General features: G+C 33.6%; 5 protein-coding genes across 5 annotated transcripts; 4 read left to right on the forward strand and 1 right to left on the reverse strand.

Moving 5' to 3' along the window:
* Window positions 1-846: 846 nt before the first annotated feature.
* LOC119667289 lies at window positions 847-3,815 on the reverse strand. The gene is made up of 3 exons (XM_038076580.1): window positions 2,019-3,815; window positions 975-1,754; window positions 847-873 (listed from the first exon to the last, which is right to left on the reverse strand). The coding sequence occupies exons 1-3, from the start codon at window positions 3,813-3,815 to the stop codon at window positions 847-849; spliced, it is 2,604 nt and encodes an 867-aa protein (XP_037932508.1).
* Window positions 3,816-8,562: 4,747 nt separating this feature from the next.
* Window positions 8,563-12,056, forward strand: LOC119667290. The gene is made up of 3 exons (XM_038076581.1): window positions 8,563-10,884; window positions 11,149-11,928; window positions 12,030-12,056. The coding sequence occupies exons 1-3, from the start codon at window positions 8,563-8,565 to the stop codon at window positions 12,054-12,056; spliced, it is 3,129 nt and encodes a 1,042-aa protein (XP_037932509.1).
* Window positions 12,057-12,754: 698 nt separating this feature from the next.
* On the forward strand, window positions 12,755-13,699 carry LOC119667292. Its single transcript, XM_038076582.1, has one exon. The coding sequence runs from the start codon at window positions 12,755-12,757 to the stop codon at window positions 13,697-13,699; it is 945 nt and encodes a 314-aa protein (XP_037932510.1).
* A 2,045-nt stretch (window positions 13,700-15,744) lies between these two features.
* Window positions 15,745-17,642, forward strand: LOC119667293. Its single transcript, XM_038076583.1, has 2 exons — window positions 15,745-16,312; window positions 16,429-17,642. The coding sequence occupies exons 1-2, from the start codon at window positions 15,745-15,747 to the stop codon at window positions 17,640-17,642; spliced, it is 1,782 nt and encodes a 593-aa protein (XP_037932511.1).
* A 2,007-nt stretch (window positions 17,643-19,649) lies between these two features.
* LOC119667294 lies at window positions 19,650-20,672 on the forward strand. The gene has a single exon (XM_038076584.1). It carries the CDS (start codon window positions 19,650-19,652, stop codon window positions 20,670-20,672), a length of 1,023 nt encoding a protein of 340 aa, XP_037932512.1.
* The last annotated feature ends 5,735 nt before the right edge of the window (window positions 20,673-26,407 follow it).

A 26,407-nucleotide genomic window follows, 5' to 3' on the forward strand; every position in this document is an offset into this window, starting at 1 on the left:
GGTGCGCTTCATTTATTATCAAATTCGCCAAATGACCTTTTGCTATAATTATTGGATGCTTTTTATCAAAACCAATTTTTGCATTGATTAATCGACCTCCAACTCTCAAAACTTGGTTTTTGTCTAAAAACGGATTCAAATTTGCCATTTTGCTTCGATGATCTATTTCACAGCTATTTTTCAATCTGCTTATATCCGTAAAAAATTGTGTTGTCTGATGACTTCTAAAAATAGCTGCATCTGCTCTTCTAAACTCCTCTACAGCTAGATATTCTGGAGACTTAGCCTTCCTCAGTCTGTCTATGAAACGAAAAATATATACTACCACTCTACTTAATTTTCTAAAAGATGAATATTTCTCGATGAGCTGATTAAATAAGTCTTCCTCTCTTAATTTACTGATATTTATTATTTTAGCTGCCATTTGTTCTTTTGGCCATGTCATTCTATCATCGTTTAACCAGTTTGGACCTCTCCACCATAACGATTGGTTCTCTAACTTTTCCGGCTGAATTCCTCTGGATGCTAGGTCTGCTGGATTTTCCTTTGATCTCACATAAAACCAATTGGCGCTTGGAATTAACTAGCTTATTTCATTTACTCTTGATAAATATTAAATACTTATATTTGTGACCAAAAATTATTATTATAATAATTTGTTACCGGGCTAATTGGTCAAATTTTAATATAAATAAAAAGACACTAATTTATTATTTATATTAAAAATCGTTTATATTTTATTTCCGATATTTCGACTATCTTCGATAGTCATCTTCGATTACTCTTGATCTAATAAATTTATTTTTGCTTGAATTGCTTTTTATCCAGCATAATGTAATCGTGGAATCACTCCATGCATACATTTTTATCTTTCTGTTAATTATGTTATGAATTTTATTTAATAATTTTGCTAATAGATGCGCTGCACACAGCTCAAGCTTCGGCAATGTTTTTCTATTTTTTATAGGATTTACCCTACTTTTTGCTGCTATTATGGACACCTTTGCGTGCGTTTTTATGTACACTATTGCTGCGTAGGCCTTTTCCGATGCGTCAGCGAACCCCACCAGGCATATTTCATCATTTCCGGTAACTCCTACCCATCTCTCAATTCTGATTGTTTGTATTGCGTCTAAGTTCTGCACAATGTTTTTCCATTCTTTCATCATTTCTTCATTTAATTTCATATCCCAATCTAAATTACTTATCCAGAGCTTCTGCACAAATAACTTAACCAATACTGTAACTGGAGCCAATAGTCCTAATGGATCAAATATTTTACCTAGATACGATAATGCCATTCTTTTTGTTATATAGACGTCTCTACTTTCTGCTATCTTAAACATGAATATATCATTGTTAGGATTCCATTGCAAGCCAAGCGTTTTTATACTTTCTTCTTTATCTATATCAATGACCTCATTGTCTTTTGATTTTTCCACCGTTTCTATTATATCCATGCTGTTAGAGCACCATTTTCTCAAATGAAATCCATACTTCTCCAAATGTGCCGATATCCTTAGCCGAACACTTTTGCACTCTTCTTTTGTATCACCGCCAGTTAGAAGATCGTCCATATAAAAATCGTCTTTAATTATTTTCGATATCTGATTATCCTGACATTCATTTGCTATTTCAAATAACGTTCTTATAGCTAAAAATGAAGCAGGGGCAATACCGTAAGTTACAGTTGTTAACTTGTATTCTTTAATTGGCTGATTAATCTCGCTTGTCCACAAAATATCTTGGTATTTCTGATCATTTTTACTCACCCATATTTGTCTATACATTTTTTCTATGTCAGCAACTATGGCAAATTTTTTCAGCCGAAACTTCAACTATATATCAAAAATATCCCTTTGCAACCTTGGGCCAACATATAATAAATCATTTAAATTATTTTTATTCGTGGTCTTTGCCGAAGCATCAAAAACTACTCTCATCTTAGTAGTGATACTATTCGCTCTTACTACTGCTTGGTGAGGTAGATAATATTTTCCCTGTCTTTTTGAACTTACTTTTTTCATATGCCCATCAGCTAGATACTCTTTCATGAATTCGACATTATCTCTCTTTAATGATGGGTTTGCCTGTAATTTTCTTTCCAAATTTATGAATCGTGCCATCGCCATTTTGTATGAGTCGCCAAGTTGGTGTTCTTCTTTGAAAGGTAACTCAACTACAAATCGTCCATCTTCATTTTTGGTAGTTGTCGCAGCATAATTTTTCATACAATATCCGTCTTCCGATGAATCTTCATCCTCTGGAATTTCTTCTATTTCCCAAAACTTTTCTATGTTGACGACGTTGGAAGAGATGAATCCTTTAATGCTTCTTTTTGCTTGTAAAATACCTGATAATATCCAGCCGAACTTTGTTGATTGCGCCAATATTTTATCTTTTTTAAGTAGACCGCCTTCAAGAATTTCTCCGTAAAGATCGCTTCCTATGATTATGTCAATTCTATCGGATTTATTAAAATTTGGGTCCGCCAAGGTCATATTTTCCCACTTATCTATATTATAGCTAAAGGTTTTATCCGGTTGACAAGATACCAATGATGGTAAAATCAATGCTTCTGCATTTATTTTATATTTACTGGTGAATCGTGGGTGAATTTGAAGATTTATTTTTGCCTTTGCAACGCCAACCGATGTTCCTCCAAGCCCTTGCACCTCCATTTTTACTTTTTTCCTTGGCAAATTTAATATTTGTGCCGCTTCTTCTGATACAGCTGTAGTTTGCGACCCTTGGTCAATTAGAACCCTTAACATAATCATCTCACCTTGAACACTTTTTACGCGCACTTGCGCCGTTGGAAGTAACACATTTTCTGCTGTGCCCGTATTCATTGTTAATGTTGATGTGTTATTATTTTGCCCTGAATTAATGTGCAAAAGAGTATTATGCCACTTCCCACAATCTTGACATTTTGTCTTACTATTGCATCTTTTTGTAGTTTTATGCGATAAACAGACGCGACAAATTTTAGCGTCTTTTACCCATGTATTTTTGTCCTTGACTTGTAGCTTTAGAAACTCATAACACTTTATTGCCATATGTCCTTTTTTGTTGCAGTAAAAGCACTGGTAATCATTTGCTACTATAGTTGTCGCTGTTGTTTTTTGAAAAGACTTTACATTATTAGTTTGTTTCTTAGATTTAATCGCCTCTACTGCTTGGTATTGCTGCTCCAGAAACTGTAATACATCGTCCATTTTTTGAATCTCCTTTGTCCTTTTTATATTTTGCTCATATAGCCGTAATCCTTCCTTATCCAACTTCCTGATTATAATCCTTGCTATTATTGGATCTGCTTCATTCGTTTTTATACCCATTGCCTTCAGCCCCTGGATACATTCTATCGATGTGTCAAGCAACTTTTTCAAACTTGACGCTGAATCATTATATACAGATGGTTGATCGAGCAATTTATCGACCAATATTGTAAACAACATTCTTTCATTTTCGTACCTTTGCGACAAAATCTCCCAAGCTACAGCATAATTCAATTCCGACACCGGTAGATGTTGTATCAGCTTGCTTGCTTCTCCTTTTACTAATGTTTTGAGTCGATACATTTTCTCAACATTCGAAATTTTTCCATCCTCATGGATAAGCCTTTTATATAGATCATGAAAAGACGACCATTCTTCAATATTACCGTTGAAATTTGGGATTCTAATGCAGTCAAACTTAACGTTGTTCCCCTCACGTAATTTTTCCATTTTATTGGCTAATTCATCTAACGCCTTATCGTATTGGTCTTCAATCTCATCATAATCATTCATAATGTTTACTTCATTGTACGACATTTCAATAACCAGCTTCTTATAGATACTTCTAATGTCTTCGAACTTTCTTTTCCAGATTCCATTAAGTTGTTCCAATCGCGTGACAGTATCATAATGGTCAAGATTTTCTAACATCTGTCTTAACCTTGCGATGTTATTGTTATATTGCTCTACTAGATTGTTGATTTTATTTTTCTCAATCAATTCTATCTTTGCTTTCAACTATTTCTTCGAGCATTGTTTTCACCTGAATCACTTTTTGATGCACTGTAGTGTAAAAGTCCTCTTTAAAATATTTGTCTTCCTTATTCTCCGTTAAGAGTATTTTCTCGTGATTATCTTTAAATTGATTCCATAATCCTTGTAGTTTATCTAAACGTTCTTTTATTGTATTCGCACGCAACTCACGTTTGCTGCTATTCTTATCGATATTCTTAACATCGTCATATATTGCTTTTTGCTGTTTTAGCAGAGCTAATAATTTTGATGGATCCATTTTCTTTTTACCGTACCGATATTTAAATCTCGATCAATGCTTTTTGCACTATATTTAAAATTTTGGCACCGATGTTTAAGCCTCGGCCCACGCTTGTATCTTTTAGCACTGCACTATATATTTAGTTTATGGCACCGATGTTTAAGCCTCGGTCCACGCTTGTATCTTTTAGCACTGCACTATATATTTAGTTTATGGCACCGATGTTTAAGCCTCGGTCCACGCTTGTATCGTACTGTACTCAATTTCACTTTATGTCTCGAAGGACCAAAATGTACATTTAACAAATTAAAGTACACACACCTTCAGTAATTTTAAACTACTAACTTTATTTTATTTCTAGTACATGTATTTATACAATTATTTTATCATAAAACTAAGTGTTAAATTTGTTATCGCTACGTTGTGGACTGTATATTAGCTAGTGGACTGTATACTTAGGCGCATGTGTGTCTAAGATAAAAAAGGTTACAATCTTTGTTATTGATACACATGCGCGTTATCATTTTACATTTGTGCACAGCTTGTGCTATAATCATTAAACATTGAAAAACAATAAAATTTTATCTTTAAAGCATTTAAGTAAACAATAGAAATTTTCTGGAATATTCAAATAATTAATACAGTCCTTTACAAATAGTATTTAGCGGATAACATTTTTGCTTACATATACAGATTAAAAACTTATCTTCTAAAATAATAATAAATCTTAAAAATAAACTATAAAATGTGTTCATGTTTGAACAACTTGTGTAGTATATTACAATAGGGTGGCTCAAAAAAACTAAAATACGATTTTTAATGAGCGCACCCCCTAGGAATATGCCATTAACCAAAAAAATGATATTCCCAAAGTTATGGAACAATAGGATTAAAAATGACGTTGCGCCACTCGAGCAAAGTTGGGTTTTCAGTACAAAAAACAGAAATTTTTCAATTCAAGGTCATTTTTTATCTTTGTTACTTGTTTCAACAGTTATTAATATATACTCATTTGATAGATAATTAAAATATCTCTTTAATAAGATACGGATGAGCAAAATCGGTTAAAAATTATGCGCAAAACACAATAATTAGTTGAGCGACTGTGCTCTGTTTTCTATTTCATAACTTTTAGATGGCATGCACAATTACGTAATAGGTATATGCTACGATTTAGTTAATGATTTATAAAAAATTATAACTTCAAGAAAACTTTTTTTTTCAGTAATTAATATATTGTGTTTATTATGTTTTATAACATAAAACTGACTATGTGAAGGACAATTTTTATGATAATGTTCGACTACTTGCAGAACATATTGTTTTTCCTCTTCATATTTTGTCAAAATCGAATTATAATCCATCATAAGCCTAATTCCTCTTTCTATACAATCATTTATCATATGAAGTCTGGCACAGAATTCAAGTGCATCTCTATAATCTTGCGTCTCCATCCATGGCGAAGGATCGAAACTGATAAAACTATTAGATAGGCAAAAACGATCCAAGAAATTTGTTATTTCGTCAGTCACAAAATCAATAAGGTTCTTTGAGAAAAATAACTTCATTAGTGGGTTCCCACTCTTTATCTAACCAGAGATAGCTGAGAGCTTGGATCTATGACCGGTAACTCTACAGTTACTATCTGTGCAGATGGCTCAAAGATGGAAAGCGGTACGGGAGCAGGTATCTTCTCGAAAGATATGCAGATAAGACAGTGCTACCGAATCCCTGCTACTTACAGCGTCTTTCACGGCGAGATATACGCTATCGAAAAAGAGGCCAACAATAGACAAAAAAGTACAATTCGTCCTTCGAATATCACAATTTTTGTAGATAGGCCGCACTGAAAGCAATTGAATTTAAATTCCAAGATAGTATTAAAATGTCGCGATTCACTGATGGGCATCAAACATCATAAGGTCTCTCTTTGCTGGACATAATACATTTCGAATACTTCTACATAGAAATATTGAAGGGAACGAACTAGCAGATGAGATGGCCAAAAGAGGTTCTGAACTGCATACAGAAGAGGCCGACCTCTCAATACATACACCGATATGTAAACTGTATAGGATAATAGAGGAAATCAATACGGTGACTAACAATTTATAAACTAACCGCGAAGACTGTAAGGTCGCTAGAATCTTATGGCCTAAGTTGGACAAAAATAAAACGAAAAGCATTTTAGGCTTCAACAAACCTGCAGTTCGTGTGCTTTCTGGAGTACTAAAGGGGCACTGTGCCATTGCGCCGATGCTCCAACGGTTGCGAGTTCCAACAAGTGGATTATGCAGAAGTTGCTAAGATGAAGAGGAGGTAAAATCTATCAACCACTTCCTGCATCTCTGTCAAGGACTTCAAACAAGGCTACGTCTTGCGGATCCTTATTTTACTGGCGTAGAAGAGATAACGAAAGCAAACTTATCGGATCTCCTCAACTTCATCTGGAAAGCCAAATGGTTTAACAAGGATAACAAAGATTAGCAACTCGCATCTCCTGGTAAAATTTTTTGAGGGCATCCCAATGGGCAACATATGTCTCCGAGTAGAAGTGCTGACAACTGTCAGCCTTCCGAACATAACCTTACCTAGTATGGGTTAAAATTTTCACACATATGCTCACCATAAAAATGTATATATCTCGTACAAATCATCCGAGTTATATGTAAATTGATCTCTTAAAATAAACATTTTTAGTAAGTACATGATTTCGCCATCCATCGAGAATCTTAGATGGCACCTAAGTGCCATAGGTAACCACTACAAAATATGTATAGCGTAGCGATCCGAAACCTTGCATTTGTCCAGGGCGGTAACTAAAATAGGAGTGATAAATTGAATCGTTCTGTCTGCGTTATCCCAATTTTGTTGAACTGTGACTAAAGATTCAGCTTCCATTTTGAGACAAATTTCTTCATCGAATTCATTCTAATTAAAATCAATGAAACTTTCAGCCGCTCTTGCTTCGTTTGCTAAAAGGATATTAACTTCAGTCATATTCCCTGTACGACCATTTTCTCTTTACTTACCAAATAATTCTTGTTTTGACTACGTTTTCAATTCTACTTATATGTCTATATAAATTATTAAGTAGAAATGTATTATTTTTATTTTTTATTTATGTTTCTTCCGTTTCTTGTAAACATTTGCGATTGCATTGTGCATGCCATCTAAAAGTTATGAAATAGAAAACAGAGCACAGTCGCTCAACTAATTATTGTGTTTTGCGCATAATTTTTAACCGATTTTGCTCATCAGTATCTTATTAAAGAGATATTTTAATTATCTATCAAATGAGTACATATTAATAACTGTTGAAACAAGTAACAAAGATAAAAAATGACCTTGAATTGAAAAATTTCTGTTTTTTGTACTGAAAACCCAACTTTGCTCGAGTGGCGCAACGTCATTTGTAATCCTATTGCTCCATAACTTTGGGAATATCATTTTTTTGGTCAATGGCATATTCCTAGGGGGTGCGCTCATTAAAAATCGCATTTTAGTTTTTTTGAGCCACCCTATTGTAATATACTACACAAGTTGTTCAAACATGAACACATTTTATAGTTTATTTTTAAGATTTATTATTATTTTAGAAGATAAGTTTTTAATCTGTATATGTAAGCAAAAATGTTATCCGCTAAATACTATTTGTAAAGGACTGTATTAATTATTTGAATATTCCAGAAAATTTCTATTGTTTACTTAAATGCTTTAAAGATAAAATTTTATTGTTTTTCAATGTTTAATGATTATAGCACAAGCTGTGCACAAATGTAAAATGATAACGCGCATGTGTATCAATAACAAAGATTGTAACCTTTTTTATCTTAGACACACATGCGCCTAAGTATACAGTCCACTAGCTAATATACAGTCCACAACGTAGCGATAACAAATTTAACACTTAGTTTTATGATAAAATAATTGTATAAATACATGTACTAGAAATAAAATAAAGTTAGTAGTTTAAAATTACTGAAGGTGTGTGTACTTTAATTTGTTAAATGTACATTTTGGTCCTTCGAGACATAAAGTGAAATTGAGTACAGTACGATACAAGCGTGGACCGAGGCTTAAACATCGGTGCCATAAACTAAATATATAGTGCAGTGCTAAAAGATACAAGCGTGGACCGAGGCTTAAACATCGGTGCCATAAACTAAATATATAGTGCAGTGCTAAAAGATACAAGCGTGGGCCGAGGCTTAAACATCGGTGCCAAAATTTTAAATATAGTGCAAAAAGCATTGATCGAGATTTAAATATCGGTACGGTAAAAAGAAAATGGATCCATCAAAATTATTAGCTCTGCTAAAACAGCAAAAAGCAATATATGACGATGTTAAGAATATCGATAAGAATAGCAGCAAACGTGAGTTGCGTGCGAATACAATAAAAGAACGTTTAGATAAACTACAAGGATTATGGAATCAATTTAAAGATAATCACGAGAAAATACTCTTAACGGAGAATAAGGAAGACAAATATTTTAAAGAGGACTTTTACACTACAGTGCATCAAAAAGTGATTCAGGTGAAAACAATGCTCGAAGAAATAGTTGAAAGCAAAGATAGAAATGCAGAATCTGTTGAAAGCAAAAGTGTAGACGAGAAAATAACGGAAAGTCAAATTGAGAAAAATAAAATCAACAATCTAGTAGAGCAATATAACAATAACATCGCAAGGTTAAGACAGATGTTAGAAAATCTTGACCATTATGATACTGTCACGCGATTGGAACAACTTAATGGAATCTGGAAAAGAAAGTTCGAAGACATTAGAAGTATCTATAAGAAGCTGGTTATTGAAATGTCGTACAATGAAGTAAACATTATGAATGATTATGATGAGATTGAAGACCAATACGATAAGGCGTTAGATGAATTAGCCAATAAAATGGAAAAATTACGTGAGGGGAACAACGTTAAGCTTGACTGCATTAGAATCCCAAATTTCAACGGTAATATTGAAGAATGGTCGTCTTTTCATGATCTATATAAAAGGCTTATCCATGAGGATGGAAAAATTTCGAATGTTGAGAAAATGTATCGACTCAAAACATTAGTAAAAGGAGAAGCAAGCAAGCTGATACAACATCTACCGGTGTCGGAATTGAATTATGCTGTAGCTTGGGAGATTTTGTCGCAAAGGTACGAAAATGAAAGAATGTTGTTTACAATATTGGTCGATAAATTGCTCGATCAACCATCTGTATATAATGATTCAGCGTCAAGTTTGAAAAAGTTGCTTGACACATCGATAGAATGTATCCAGGGGCTGAAGGCAATGGGTATAAAAACGAATGAAGCAGATCCAATAATAGCAAGGATTATAATCAGGAAGTTGGATAAGGAAGGATTACGGCTATATGAGCAAAATATAAAAAGGACAAAGGAGATTCAAAAAATGGACGATGTATTACAGTTTCTGGAGCAGCAATACCAAGCAGTAGAGGCGATTAAATCTAAGAAACAAACTAATAATGTAAAGTCTTTTCAAAAAACAACAGCGACAACTATAGTAGCAAATGATTACCAGTGCTTTTACTGCAACAAAAAAGGACATATGGCAATAAAGTGTTATGAGTTTCTAAAGCTACAAGTCAAGGACAAAAATACATGGGTAAAAGACGCTAAAATTTGTCGCGTCTGTTTATCGCATAAAACTACAAAAAGATGCAATAGTAAGACAAAATGTCAAGATTGTGGGAAGTGGCATAATACTCTTTTGCACATTAATTCAGGGCAAAATAATAACACATCAACATTAACAATGAATACGGGCACAGCAGAAAATGTGTTACTTCCAACGGCGCAAGTGCGCGTAAAAAGTGTTCAAGGTGAGATGATTATGTTAAGGGTTCTAATTGACCAAGGGTCGCAAACTACAGCTGTATCAGAAGAAGCGGCACAAATATTAAATTTGCCAAGGAAAAAAGTAAAAATGGAGGTGCAAGGGCTTGGAGGAACATCGGTTGGCGTTGCAAAGGCAAAAATAAATCTTCAAATTCACCCACGATTCACCAGTAAATATAAAATAAATGCAGAAGCATTGATTTTACCATCATTGGTATCTTGTCAACCGGATAAAACCTTTAGCTATAATATAGATAAGTGGGAAAATATGACCTTGGCGGACCCAAATTTTAATAAATCCGATAGAATTGACATAATCATAGGAAGCGATCTTTACGGAGAAATTCTTGAAGGCGGTCTACTTAAAAAAGATAAAATATTGGCGCAATCAACAAAGTTCGGCTGGATATTATCAGGTATTTTACAAGCAAAAAGAAGCATTAAAGGATTCATCTCTTCCAACGTCGTCAACATAGAAAAGTTTTGGGAAATAGAAGAAATTCCAGAGGATGAAGATTCATCGGAAGACGGATATTGTATGAAAAATTATGCTGCGACAACTACCAAAAATGAAGATGGACGATTTATAGTTGAGTTACCTTTCAAAGAAGAACACCAACTTGGCGACTCATACAAAATGGCGATGGCACGATTCATAAATTTGGAAAGAAAATTACAGGCAAACCCATCATTAAAGAGAGAATATGTCGAATTCATGAAAGAGTATCTAGCTGATGGGCATATGAAAAAAGTAAGTTCAAAAAGACAGGGAAAATATTATCTACCTCACCAAGCAGTAGTAAGAGCGAATAGTATCACTACTAAGATGAGAGTAGTTTTTGATGCTTCGGCAAAGACCACGAATAAAAATAATTTAAATGATTTATTATATGTTGGCCCAAGGTTGCAAAGGGATATTTTTGATATATAGTTGAAGTTTCGGCTGAAAAAATTTGCCATAGTTGCTGACATAGAAAAAATGTATAGACAAATATGGGTGAGTAAAAATGATCAGAAATACCAAGATATTTTGTGGACAAGCGAGATTAATCAGCCAATTAAAGAATACAAGTTAACAACTGTAACTTACGGTATTGCCCCTGCTTCATTTTTAGCTATAAGAACGTTATTTGAAATAGCAAATGAATGTCAGGATAATCAGATATCGAAAATAATTAAAGACGATTTTTATATGGACGATCTTCTAACTGGCGGTGATACAAAAGAAGAGTGCAAAAGTGTTCGGCTAAGGATATCGGCACATTTGGAGAAGTATGGATTTCATTTGAGAAAATGGTGCTCTAACAGCATGGATATAATAGAAACGGTGGAAAAATCAAAAGACAATGAGGTCATTGATATAGATAAAGAAGAAAGTATAAAAACGCTTGGCTTGCAATGGAATCCTAACAATGATATATTCATGTTTAAGATAGCAGAAAGTAGAGACGTCTATATAACAAAAAGAATGGCATTATCGTATCTAGGTAAAATATTTGATCCATTAGGACTATTGGCTCCAGTTACAGTATTGGTTAAGTTATTTGTGCAGAAGCTCTGGATAAGTAATTTAGATTGGGATATGAAATTAAATGAAGAAATGATGAAAGAATGGAAAAACATTGTGCAGAACTTAGACGCAATACAAACAATCAGAATTGAGAGATGGGTAGGAGTTACCGGAAATGATGAAATATGCCTGGTGGGGTTCGCTGACGCATCGGAAAAGGCCTACGCAGCAATAGTGTACATAAAAACGCACGCAAAGGTGTCCATAATAGCAGCAAAAAGTAGGGTAAATCCTATAAAAAATAGAAAAACATTGCCGAAGCTTGAGCTGTGTGCAGCGCATCTATTAGCAAAATTATTAAATAAAATTCATAACATAATTAACAGAAAGATAAAAATGTATGCATGGAGTGATTCCACGATTACATTATGCTGGATAAAAAGCAATTCAAGCAAAAATAAATTTATTAGATCAAGAGTAATCGAAGATGACTATCGAAGATAGTCGAAATATCGGAAATAAAATATAAACGATTTTTAATATAAATAATAAATTAGTGTCTTTTTATTTATATTAAAATTTGACCAATTAGCCCGGTAACAAATTATTATAATAATAATTTTTGGTCACAAATATAAGTATTTAATATTTATCAAGAGTAAATGAAATAAGCTAGTTAATTCCAAGCGCCAATTGGTTTTATGTGAGATCAAAGGAAAATCCAGCAGACCTAGCATCCAGAGGAATTCAGCCGGAAAAGTTAGAGAACCAATCGTTATGGTGGAGAGGTCCAAACTGGTTAAACGATGATAGAATGACATGGCCAAAAGAACAAATGGCAGCTAAAATAATAAATATCAGTAAATTAAGAGAGGAAGACTTATTTAATCAGCTCATCGAGAAATATTCATCTTTTAGAAAATTAAGTAGAGTGGTAGTATATATTTTTCGTTTCATAGACAGACTGAGGAAGGCTAAGTCTCCAGAATATCTAGCTGTAGAGGAGTTTAGAAGAGCAGATGCAGCTATTTTTAGAAGTCATCAGACAACACAATTTTTTACGGATATAAGCAGATTGAAAAATAGCTGTGAAATAGATCATCGAAGCAAAATGGCAAATTTGAATCCGTTTTTAGACAAAAACCAAGTTTTGAGAGTTGGAGGTCGATTAATCAATGCAAAAATTGGTTTTGATAAAAAGCATCCAATAATTATAGCAAAAGGTCATTTGGCGAATTTGATAATAAATGAAGCGCACCGAGAAACATTACATGGTGGACATCGATTGATGGAAAATGTTATAAAAAGAAGATATTGGATATTTGGACTTAAAAACTTGATTAAAAAGTGTATACGTGAATGTGTAAGGTGCCGTTATAAAGCATTAAAGCAGAAGCAGCTTATGGGTGATTTACCAGAATATAGGGTCAATGTGTCTGCTCCGTTCGCTCATTGTGGAGTAGATTACGCTGGACCATTGCCAATTAAATGTTCTAAAGGGCTAGGCCAAAAAACTTTTAAAGGGTACGTAGCGGTATTTGTATGTATGGCAACTAAAGCTTTGCACTTAGAGTTGGTAAGTGACATGACATCAGACTCATTTCTGGCGGCGCTGAAGCGATTGTTTGCACGCAGAGGCAAATGTTCACATATATACTCAGACAATGGTACCAACTTCGTTGGAGCATCCAAAAAATTAGATAAGGATTTACAACAGGCTATTAAAAGCAATGTGAGTGCAGTTTGTGCATTGGAAGCAGAAGGTATAAAATGGCATTTCATTCCACCGGCAGGTCCTCATTTTGGAGGGTTATGGGAGTCGGCCGTGAAGTCAATAAAACACCACTTGAAAAGAGTTGTTGGCGAAAATAAACTTACTTATGAGGAGTTAAGCACACTTCTAACCCAAATTGAGGGCATACTTAATTCACGACCGCTTTGTGCAAATGTTGACGACAATGATATATTAACTCCAGGTCATTTTTTAATTGGGCATGCTATCATTGACTATCCAGAAGCAGTAGATGATATGAACATATCTTCATTAAATCGTTGAAAGATAATTCAAGCAATGAAGAAACATTTTTGGAAACGATGGAAGGAAGAATATTTAACGAATCTTCAGCAGAGGTACAAATGGAAAAATGTTCAAGCAAATGTTAAGGAAGGCCAAGTGGTAATAGTGAAGAATGAGGAAACATATCCAGGAAGATGGCTTCTTGGAAAGATAATTGAGGTTCATCCTGGAAAAGATAATCTGGTGAGAGTAGTATCGGTAAAAACTCAGAATGGCACAATAAAACGTCCGATTCAGAAATTATGTGTATTGGAAGGCGTACACGAACAAATACATGTTGCTGAGAATAAGAAGATAAATGTTATTAAACGAAAAGATTTGAAAAAAGAAAAATCTGTTAATTTAATGTTACTTTTATTGCTAATGATTTTAATTCCATCTAGAGTAGCGTCGGAAGCAATTAAAGGAGGAAAAGTGAATGAGATAGACAAAGACACGGTGGTTTATTTGGACGAAATTGGATCTATGAACGTGGTATCATCATCATGGAAGCTGTTAATATGTTTTGATTTGGAGCCCTTTTTCGAAATAATTGATAAAGGAGGTACAACTATATTGGAAAATGAGAAAATTTGTTCTAAACTGCAAACATTTGAAAACCATTGTGTGGCAATTATAGAAGACATGAGACAGCAAATAAAGCAGATGCAGGACACAAATAAATATTTGCTTCAATATAAAAATCAAAGAACGAGAAGAGCGCCATTTGAGTTCATCGGGTCACTGCAGCACATATTGTTTGGTACAATGGATGCAGAAGATAGAAAAATGTTCGAAGAAGACATGATGAGATTACTAGAAAATCAGCATGATATCAAGAATCTGATAAATAAGCAAACTTCGGTAGTAGATTCTACGGTGAATTTGCTAAAAAGAACCACCACGGAGATAAATAATAATTTTAAACAAATGCAAGATAGGCTCAACATCTTGTCGTCGGCAATGCAGGAATCATATTTGGTATATCGGGAGTCAATTAAGTTTTTCATGGTAACAAAAGAGCTGCAGGGAATAATTGAAGAAAGCAGAAATGTTCAAACAGAAATAATAGAGCTGTTGACGAATCAACAAAAAATTAAGAACTAGGTCATGAGTTAATCGCTCACACCTGTTGCTTAATTTCTTGGTTGACGAATCAACAAAAAGTAAAAATTAGGTCATAAGTAAAGCATTCGCAACTATTGCTTATTAAGCAATTTGTGCGAATTAAGTAATAAGCTATTTTATTTATTGTATGTTTTGCAATTACGGTTGCATTTTATTTTGTATAAAAGAACAAATCAATTTAAATAAAATCAGTTGTTGAAAGTAAATCAACGTCTCACCAATCTTTTATTGTTTTCCCCCACCAGTGGTAAGGGACATAAAGATTGTTAATGAACATTCTTGTTCATTTTTGGTCCTTCGAGCCGGATATTTGAAATTTCCCCCACCAGTGGTAAGAGTTTCAAATATACCTAACAAAGAGACTTAAAGTCTAAGATTGAAGTTAATACAAACGTACCGAGGCTTTTAACATCGGAGTGAAGTTAATACAAGCGTACCGAGGCTTTTAACATCGGAGTGAAGTTAATACAAGCGTACCGAGGCTTTTAACATCGGAGTAAAGTTAATACAAGCGTACCGAGGCTTTTAACATCGGAGTGAAGTTAATACAAGCGTACCGAGGCTTTTAACATCGGAGTGAAGTTAATACAAGCGTACCGAGGCTTTTAACATCGGAGTGAAGTTAATACAAGCGTACCGAAGCTTTTAAAATCGGAGTGAAGTGAATGCAAACGTACCATCGAAGTGAAACAAGCAGAAGCGTACCGAGGCGCTCAACAAATGGAGATCGAAGAGATAGATCAAGTTATCCAACATCAAAAGGACATTGAAGGTGAGATCCAGAGGATCTGGATAAATTTTAAAAAGGATTCTTCTACATTCTTAGAAGAATTAGTTGGGATACAGAGATCCCACCCAATCTACAGGCACAATGGGAAGAATTTAAATTGAGATTACCTGCAGTTCAGAAAATAACCATGAAAAGATGGACACAACATTCAGAGAATAGTTTAATCGAGTTACATGGATTTGCAGATGCGTCAGAAGCAGGATATGCTGCAGTTGTATATACAAAGGTTATCAATGCAGAAAAGGTTACAATATCCCTAGTAGCATCAAAAACCAAAGTTGCGCCTATTAAGCAGGTATCATTAGCCCGAGTAGAGTTATGCGCAGCTGTGCTATTGATAAAGTTGATTAATTACATTCAGAAGAATAACAAGATTACCTATAGTAAAGTTATTGCATGGTCAGATTCAAAAATTGTATTAAATTGGCTAAGGCAATACCCAAATAGATGGACTACGTTTGTAGCAAACAGAGTATCGTATATTCAGGATACGTTTAAAGGGCAATTTAGATTTGTTCCAGGAAAAGATAATCCAGCAGATATTCCATCAAGGGGAGTATATGGTGACAATCTTATTTCAAATACATTATGGTGGCATGGTCCAAATTGGCTAATAAAAGATGAAGGAAATTGGCCAGAAAATGATGAAGTAATAGATTTGAATCTAATTCCGGAAACCAGAAAAACTGCAATATGTACCGTCGTGGACGTTACCAAAGATGAAAATATTATTAATCGATTTTCTTCATTAAACAAACTTCTTCGAGTGACAGCTTATTGTCTTAGATTCGTTTATAATTGTCATAAAAAGATAAAAAATCCGAAAGAAAGATCTACAATCTGTCGGCAGACGATATCGATGCAGCAGAAATTGTGTTGGTGAAGCAGGCACAAAAATGTTTTTCAGATGACATCAGACGGCTTAATCTTCAGAAACAATTAATGAAAAGTAATAAGTTGTGTTCATTAAACCCATTTGTTGACAGTGCAGGAGTACTAAGAGTGGGCAGCAGATTAAGAAATGCAGATTTATCTGACAACCAAAAGTATCCAATAATTTTACATACAACGAGTACTTTGGCCAAACTCAGAATCAATCAGGCGCATATTAATATGATTCATGAAGGATTAAAACTGACGCTAAACTACGTTCGGGAAAAATTTTGGATTATTCGTGGAACAAGCGCTGTGAAAGCTTACATCAATAAATGTTTAAAATGTTTTCGAATAAAGGCAAAAGGACAATCTCAATTAATGGGAAGTTTACCAACACCAAGAGTAAATTTCTCGAGGCCATTCACACACTGCGGCATAGACTATGCAGGGCCATTATACATTAAATGCTCGCAATTCAGGGGAATTAAAACACATAAGGCATATATAGCTATTTTTGTATGTCTGGCAACAAAGGCAATTCACATTGAGTTAACTTCAGATCTGACATCTCAAGGATTTTTAGCAGCACTCAAACGAATGATAAGCAGACGTGGCTCAGTACATCATATTTATAGCGACAATGGTACCAATTTTACAGGTGCAAACAACATTTTACAGAAGATTCAAATAGAGAATCATCTAGCTGAAACAGGTATACGTTGGCATTTCATCCCTCCTGGCTCACCTCCCTTTGGTGGTCTCTGGGAATCGGGAGTAAAATCCATTAAATATCATCTAGCTAGAATTATAGGTGACCAAAAATTGACATACGAGGAATTAAGTACGGTCTTAATTCAAATCGAATGTTGTCTTAATTCACGGCCACTCTGTCCATTAACAGACAACATTGAAGATCTTAATGCACTTACACCAGGACATTTCATTGTGGGATCGTCATTAATGACTCTTCTACCAATCACTGATAATGTAAAAGAAGGTCATATTCCGTCAAACCAGAAGAAGTTCCCAAAATTATTTAAAGAAGTAACATTAATCAAAGCAGAACCAGACACTCAAAATATGTTACCATTTGGAAACACTATCAGAAATAAAGAAGTAGTTTCGACAAAGTCTACTGCAGGAGATTAGCAACATTAGCAACATTAGCAACACCCACTGTAACATATCCCGAATCAGGATTATTCATTGAAGGATTAGGTAAAGCAAAACAAAGAGAAACACTTAGAACCACTATCACATTTCCAATCCGTCACATAATTCAAGATCAAAGGAACGTTAATAACACCATAAAACAATCAACAATGTTGTGTATCAAGTCAAAGGCTGTCAATCCTTATATACAATGTGACGATTTAGTTTCCAATTTAAGTCATGAAGGGCGCACCTTAAGAACAACCATTGATCGATTGTTGACGGCAGAATCATCAGTTACAAGAAGTCCCCGAGGAATATTAGGTACAGTGTCAACAACACTTTTTAGTGTAAACGATGAAGTGTATCACGACATTGAAACGCTAGATCAAAATCAGAAATTATTGATCCAAAATACTAAATCAAATGCTAGAATCATGATATCCACAATAGCGGCAGTAAACAACACAGAAACTAAAATCGTCAACAAAATCAACAGCTTTAGTAAAAGACTAAACGAAGGATTGCAGGCTATCAGTCAGATGCAAGGTTGGCATGATATCGGAGAAGGAAATAAACTGAATATATATGTACTTAATTCATATATAATGGCATCCAATTACATTCGAGAAGTAGAATCAAAATATAATAAGATCTTCAATGTATATTTAAAACGCAGTCATATTTATGAATTCCTTTCGCATGATGAAATCAATGATATTATAACTCGATGTTCCTCAAAAATTGGACCAGAAATGTATGTCTTACCAATTCCGATGAACAGATTGGAATATGTTCGGGATACTGACAACGTCATAATTTATGGTTATTTCACAATCAGCGATATAGAAGAATATGAAATCATTAGATTCAACACGATTCCAGAAAGAAATCGAATTGTTAACATCCACATTTGGCATCAATTATAGCAGTAAAATATTTATTTTGACGTTACTATCAGCCAAATGGAGACTGCAACCAAGCTGAATAATGGTACTAGGTTCATCCAACAATATTTTACAACATTGACGAGAGTTCCAATTGTGTAATTAAGCAATTGTATAATAAATTAACATTCGATAACTGTCCGTCAAAAAGATTTCAAGTTATACAACCAGTTTGGAAAGAGCTTTGGACGCCCAATGCTTGGATATTCATTACACCAAATTTAACGACAATTCATGTAATTTGTCATATTGAACGTGAAGAAGTAGTTCTGAATTATACGGGAATCATTCATATCTCTCCAGATTGTGTAATACATTCTAAGACTATTCAACTGGAAGGAAGAATGATGAACATTTCAATACGTGACAGTAGAATGCATAAAATTACAATTGAAACCGTTATCCCATTGGTGCAAGATTTATCAACTATGCTTTTGTACTCCGCAAGGGATGCTCAAGACAACATGGACCAAGTCGATGAAATATCTTGGAAAACAATAATGACTCATCAATATTGGAAGAAATGGGTCATCGGGGCTACAGCTATAATAATAATCATATTCGTTGGAGTATTATATTACATGTGTTACATTAAACCGAGAATACCATCAACATCAGCCAATAATCATACATCACCGTCCACTTACGATGTTGCTTGGTCTTGCACATAAACAACAACCTGCTGAGGCTACCAAATCTAGACCAACTCGTAATACCAACGCAGAGCCGGCATAATGTTGACGAATCAACAAAAAATTAAGAACTAGATCATGAGTTAATCGCTCACACCTGTTGCTTAATTTCTTGGTTGACGAATCAACAAAAAGTAAAAATTAGGTCATAAGTAAAGCATTCGCAACTATTGCTTATTAAGCAATTTGTGCGAATTAAGTAATAAGCTATTTTATTTATTGTATGTTTTGCAATTACGGTTGCAGTTTATTTTGTATAAAAAAACAAATCAATTTAAATAAAATCAGTTGTTGAAAGTAAATCAACGTCTCACCAATCTTTTATTGTTTCCCCCCACCAGTGGTAAGGGACATAAAGATTGTTAATGAACATTCTTGTTCAAGAGCTTTTAATTGACATAAATCATGGGAAATTGAATCCTTCGTTGATAACTCCTACTCAACTGTATGAAGAAGTTAGGAGCATCAAAGAACATCTTCCAAATAAATTAAGGCTGCCAGGAAATAGCGATAATCAGTTGCAAGTTATTTATAAGCTTTTATCGGCAATAGGAACAATAATGGATAAGAAACTAATCATAAAGGCAGAAATACCATTATTTGACACACAAGAATCAAACCTATACAAAGTAATTCCGATGCCTATGGAAAAGCATGGGATAATTTTGAGTCCAATGATACAAAAGCAGTTTCTTATATATAATTTCGAAATGGACTCATACCATTTGATGACGGAAACACAGCTCAACTTATGCAAACACGTCACAGAAGCGGAGTATGTTTGTGAAGGTAATTGGCCATGGCTAGATGACTCGTCGTGTGAGATTTCACCATTGAAGCCTTTAAACGCTTATAAATGTACATACATTGAAGCGGAATCATCTCTATATTGGGTAAAACTAAATAATGCAAATAATTGGTTATTTAAAACATTTAAACCAACATCAGCACATATCCAGTGTAATCAAAATCGGCAATTTATTTTAGAACTTCCACAACAGGGAAGAATATCATTGCAACCAGGATGTACAATAAGAATTGAAGGTGTTACAATAAAATCACCATTTAATATAAACTCTAATTCGAAAAAGGAAATACCAGCCACATTGACAGCGAAGATAGGGAACACTACTAGAATTCGTTTTCCACCATTAAATTTATTAATATCCAATCACACAAATGAACTGCAAGAGCTTCAGAGTCAAATCAAAGTCATAAAAGAAGAGAATATTAAATTACGTGAAATTAAATATCATCAAATAGCAAGTCATACATCTCTTTTCTTAGTAACAATTTTGATAATAGGTATAGTGATATATTTTATAAAAAGGAAGCATACGGAACGCGCAATTGCTCGATTGGACATTTTTAACAAGGAGAATCTGTAATATGACCAGACCAATGAACGCTAAATAATCAAACGAGATTGGAATGTAGAAATAGGCCGCTGGCAGAATGTTCAAACATAAACACATTTTATAGTTTATTTTTAAGATTTATTATTATTTTAGAAGATAAGTTTTTAATCTGTATATGTAAGCAAAAATGTTATCCGCTAAATACTATTTGTAAAGGACTGTATTAATTATTTGAATATTCCAGAAAATTTCTATTGTTTACTTAAATGCTTTAAAGATAAAATTTTATTGTTTTTCAATGTTTAATGATTATAGCACAAGCTGTGCACAAATGTAAAATGATAACGCGCATGTGTATCAATAACAAAGATTGTAACCTTTTTTATCTTAGACACACATGCGCCTAAGTATACAGTCCACTAGCTAATATACAGTCCACAACGTAGCGATAACAAATTTAACACTTAGTTTTATGATAAAATAATTGTATAAATACATGTACTAGAAATAAAATAAAGTTAGTAGTTTAAAATTACTGAAAGTGTGTGTACTTTAATTTGTTAAATGTACACAAGTATATCAGGATGTTAGATAGTTATTATTATTATTATTATTATTATGTATGAGATATAGGATTATATAGTGTCATTATTGTAAAGGTAAGTTAGGTTATTTACTTATAGATTTATGTATTTAATTATGATTTTATTTGATTAATTTAGTTAGTTATGTATTTATTTAATTATTTAATTAGTTAATTATTCAGTTAATTATTTATTTATTATTATTATTATCATTATTTATTATTTTGTTTATTTATTTATATATATATATATATATTTGTTTATTTAATATTTATGTATGTGATTGCTTGTTATTTATTTACTTGGTAATGGTAATGGTAGTCGTGGTTTTTGTGTTGTATCTGGTTTTTATATATTGTGTTTATATCGAAGTTGGGACCTTTGTATTTTTGTGGTTATAGATGAGTTCTTGAGGGAATCAACTTCTAACAGTCATTGGGATTATATAGATGATAGGGAGGTATGATATAATTAAGAGTAATCTGATAACATCTATGGTCGACTTTGGAATGATCTTAGTTCTTGTCGAACCTTAATTTTTTGAAATATAATGGTTTTAACTAAATGAAACCACAGTTTTTATTTTTATTTTAGTACACAGTATTTATTGAATAGACTAACATAAGTATGAATTAGAGATACATCCTTAAATTTATGATATATTCACAATACTTGATAATATACTTAATAATATACTTAATGATATACTTAGATTTATATAATTAATGATATACATTGACTAAAAGTTTTGATATGCAATTGGATAGATCTTTGGAGAGGAAGGTATCGCTGGTGCGGTATAATATGCGTCTTAAATGAGATGTAATTACTGAGCGTTTATTCTGAATTGAGGTATGTGATGAATAATGGGTAAGACGGAGTGATTCAGTGGGCTTATGGTAGAGACTAATTAAGAATCCATTAAAACAATGGAATATGCGATAATCGAGATAATAGACGCAGGGGAGAGGGCCGTAGCCTATTTCTGGTTGTTCTAAAGTATATGACACATCGTAGCCGGAACATAGAGAAAAGGAATCCATAAAACTGCAAACGGTGACAGAGGGCATATATAGGAGGATGTCATCTATATACTTCCACCAAGTTAGCACGCTATGAGATGAGAATAATTGACTGTAATGGAGCTCTAACATTGAATCTAAGAAAATAGTTGCGAGTAAACCAGAAGACCCCCCACCTTGGGGCAGACCCTGGATTTGGTGGAATAAGTTACCGTTGAATGTGAAAAGACTAGCTTTATGTAAAAGAAAATCAAGGAGAGAACGCAACATGCCAACTTCAATAGGACAAGCCTGTTTGAACCAGTCTTCATTCATGAAGTATTGTAAGAGTTCCCATAAGCGTGTAACTCGGGTATTTGGGTACATATCTTTTATGTCCATAGTAACAAGGGTATAACCAGGACGTGGGCGGAGCTGTAATATATGAACAGTCAAGTGATCGGGGTTTATTAAATTGTGGCAAGAGAGCTTATCTTGGAAAGTGATAGTGAGGAAATAGAGGCATAGTTGATGGATGGGATAGGACTGCAAATAGGACGAATCGGATGGTCAGGTTTATGGGTCTTGATTGTGGCGTAGAGATAGGGCATGGTTGGTAAAGCAAATAATAATTTTTTGAGACTGGCAGAAGTAATCTGGACACAAAACCCAGTGGTGAGATAATTCTGAAGCCACGTATTAATTTTGTCAATGTAAGATGTTTTATAGATTAGTATTGTAGCCTTGCACTTATCGGATTGCACTAGTAGTATGTCGCCATGTGTTTTTAAGAATTCTTGAGTGGTATTGAAAAGGCGTTGTAGCATGGAGTGGAAGGGAGTAGGGTTCTGGTGGTTACGCATAGCGACTAGGAATTTGTTGAAGTGCTCGTCCATTATTGACTTACAATAAAGGCCAAGGTCGATATGAGATTCCAGATAATAAGAGTGATAGCGGTTTAAAGCTACGGAATAATCGTTGATGGTAGGGGGTGTAACGGGGCAGTATTTAGGACCAAAACTAAAATACGGGATTCTAAAGGGACAGTAAGTGAGGTGAGGTTGATAAAACCTCCAGGGATGGCGCGAGGGAATAAGGAAGGGTGGAAATTGATATGTGGAATATTTGAAAAAAGCCGGGGAGTGAGGGATGGGGGGGAATTCCCCATGAACGCCCATATGTCAGTTGAAGATCGATGTGGAATGGATGCTGAGCGCGGTGAAGGAGAGCGTGGTGGTGCGAGCACGGACAAACCAGTGGCTGTGTTAGAGGATATAATAGTAGTTGTATGAATAGTGTTAGTGGTTGTTGTTGTGGTGCGAGTGTAAGAGGTAGCTTGCTCTGTAGACTGTTGTACTGTAGATGGCAGGGTTGCGGCGTTGTGGACTGATTGGTGTTGAACTGATGGAGATACAAGATTTGGGTGCGAAGAAATCGTGGGTGGTGAGCTGACATAGGTAAGCTGAGATATATTAGGTGATGAGCAGTAAGAGCAGATAACCAGAAACTATAATGAAGAACATTTTGTGGATAAATGAATAGAATGGGTGGAAAATATACGAGCGGTAATAAGATAAAATTAGTGATAATAATTATATATAGAAGTTGTAATATTTATGGTTAATGACATGAATAGTGATAATAATGTAATTAGTTGAAAATGTAAGAATGAATAGTAGAGGATTGTGAATTGTGTTAGGAGAGATAAGGAGTAAGAATATAGAATAAGCATAATCAATATAATAAACTATAGGGTGGATATATTAAGCGATTATATAGTAAGAGACAAATAGTAGATAAAAGTAAGAGTAATAATGAATATAGGTAAAAGGTTAGAAATGGATGAAACAATGTGTATGTATGTTATGAAGGACAGAACTAGGAGCATATAATTTAAAGTTAAGTGCATAATGTAAGATAATATTTAATAGGTTGAATGAATAGAAGGTTGTAATGATAATGGGTATTGTAAATTGTAGAACAAATAATAATGAATATTAGTAATGGGGAATGTATTATAGAGTTTGTTAAGTAAGTGTAAGATATAAAAGTAAGAATGGATAGATCCCATAATAGGGGTGGAAAAGGATGAGTAAAAATATGAAGTAAAAATATGAAGTAAATTAAATAAATATAAATAAGATGGATAGGGTGAAGGTTAATAATAAATATGATGGATTAATTAAGTTATAGGAAGTAAATAGGATAATTATAGGTAAAAATATGTAGCCTACTAATTTAAGATGGAATGGATGAGAGACAATAAATTACATATTAGGGATAAATAACAGTTGTAATATAAATAGATGTGGATAATATTAAATATTAAGGGCTATACGTTAGATAAGGAAGAGTTGATATTGGAATGGAATGTTGAGTATGGAGTAGTAATAATATAATGAATTAATTAGTTATAAAGAAAGGGAGTAGTATAGGTAAGATGAGAATAAGAAACTTATAAGTTTAAGATGGAATTGGAGAGATTACTATTACGAAAAAGAATAACATTTAAAAAAAAAAAAAAAAAAAAATACAATTAAATATTAAATATTAGATACAAGATATTCAGTAATAGTGTATATTGAATATTGAATTTGAATATTTAGAGATATGAATATAAACATAATGTATATAGTAAGGTGATATAATGATCAATTGATGTAGATGGAAGGTAAGAATAATGAATTATAAATATAATATAGATATATGCAAGCAATTTACGGAATTTTGAGATATAATTTGAGTTAAAGAAATGTGCAAGACTAGATTTTATATAGAGAGAATAACAACATTTATAATGTAATAATGTAAAGAGTATAATTTAGTAGATAGGGATATATAGTAAGACAATTAATTCATTAGGATAAGGGTAATAAGTATAGAGATATGCATGTAATTTGCAAAATTTTTGATAAGTATACTAGGTCATAATATGCAAACTAAGGAACAATAACGCTTTGGAATATGGGTATAATATGGATAAATAGATGAATATAATGAATTATTAATTAAACTGTTAGATAAATATAGATATAGCAGAGAATTAAACAAAGGGAGGATGAGTGATCCAACCAGTTAGAAATGTATTGAGTAATAGTGGTAGTATAGGAATAAGAATGAGGGAGTTGGAAGCTAAATGAGGAGATTTATATGAATAAAATGAATTGTGAATTGAGTTTGATGAATGAAAGGTATATGGGTAAGGTTGGATTGAATAGTAGATATTTACATGGTAATTGTAATAATGGCAAGGCAGTAAAAGGATGAGCTTGATGGCCATGTATTTGAGAGCCTGTAGCTGGTGATGTGGGTGCTGTGGTGGTGCAGATGGCACGGTTGATGGGTATAGAGGTGTCCAGCGAAAGTGTATTGCCAAATGCGTGTTGATAGGCAGACAAAAGCTCCTCGTCGGTGAAACTGGGATCCATTATGAATGTGCAATAGATAATAGAAAGTAATAGCTAAAGAGAGAAGAAATGTAAATTGTGTATAGAGAAAGGAGGTATAACGTACCACGGAAGCAGAGCTTTGAACCTTTGATTGATGGAACGGCTTTGGGTTTCGAATGATGGGAGGCCAAGATATGGTGTCGAAGCAACTAAAAAAGTAGGAGTAGGGTTGAATTTTGTTATTTTGTTATTTTATTAGTCCATCGGTGGATGAGAAAATGTATTCAACGTAAGTGAATTTTGCAATATTATTATTGTACTCACTTTAAAATTATACTGACGCGAGTTGATTTAAAAGCAGCGCAGTAACGCAGAAAATGTGTAAAAGAAGTTTAAATGAGCGGTTGATGATAAGGTAACCATAATTAACTGTATGGTGGGTAGATGTGCGCGGAGTGTGATGAGCTTTGATTAGATGTTATCAGTTCGATATGTAACTTTCAACTGATTAAGCTAAACATATTGAGACCAGAGAGGGATATAAATAAATAGTGGAAGAAAATAATAGTAACGGCGAAAAAGAATAGTAAACAAAGGTTCAGAATTAGCACGAATTTTGTTCAAAACAAGCACAGTAAAGCAAGCTGATGCTAAGGAGGAGTGGTGCAATTTGCATAATAAGATGAACTATAATAGATGTATGGCAACCTGGAAACTTGTAAACAATGATAGTGCATCTTTATACATATAAATAATTGGTTGTTGAATATGGTAAGAATGAGTAGTGTATA

Source organism: Teleopsis dalmanni, chromosome 1 (genome assembly GCF_002237135.1).
Source record: "Teleopsis dalmanni isolate 2A chromosome 1, ASM223713v2, whole genome shotgun sequence".
In the NCBI taxonomy this organism is placed as follows: Eukaryota; Metazoa; Arthropoda; class Insecta; order Diptera; family Diopsidae; genus Teleopsis; species Teleopsis dalmanni.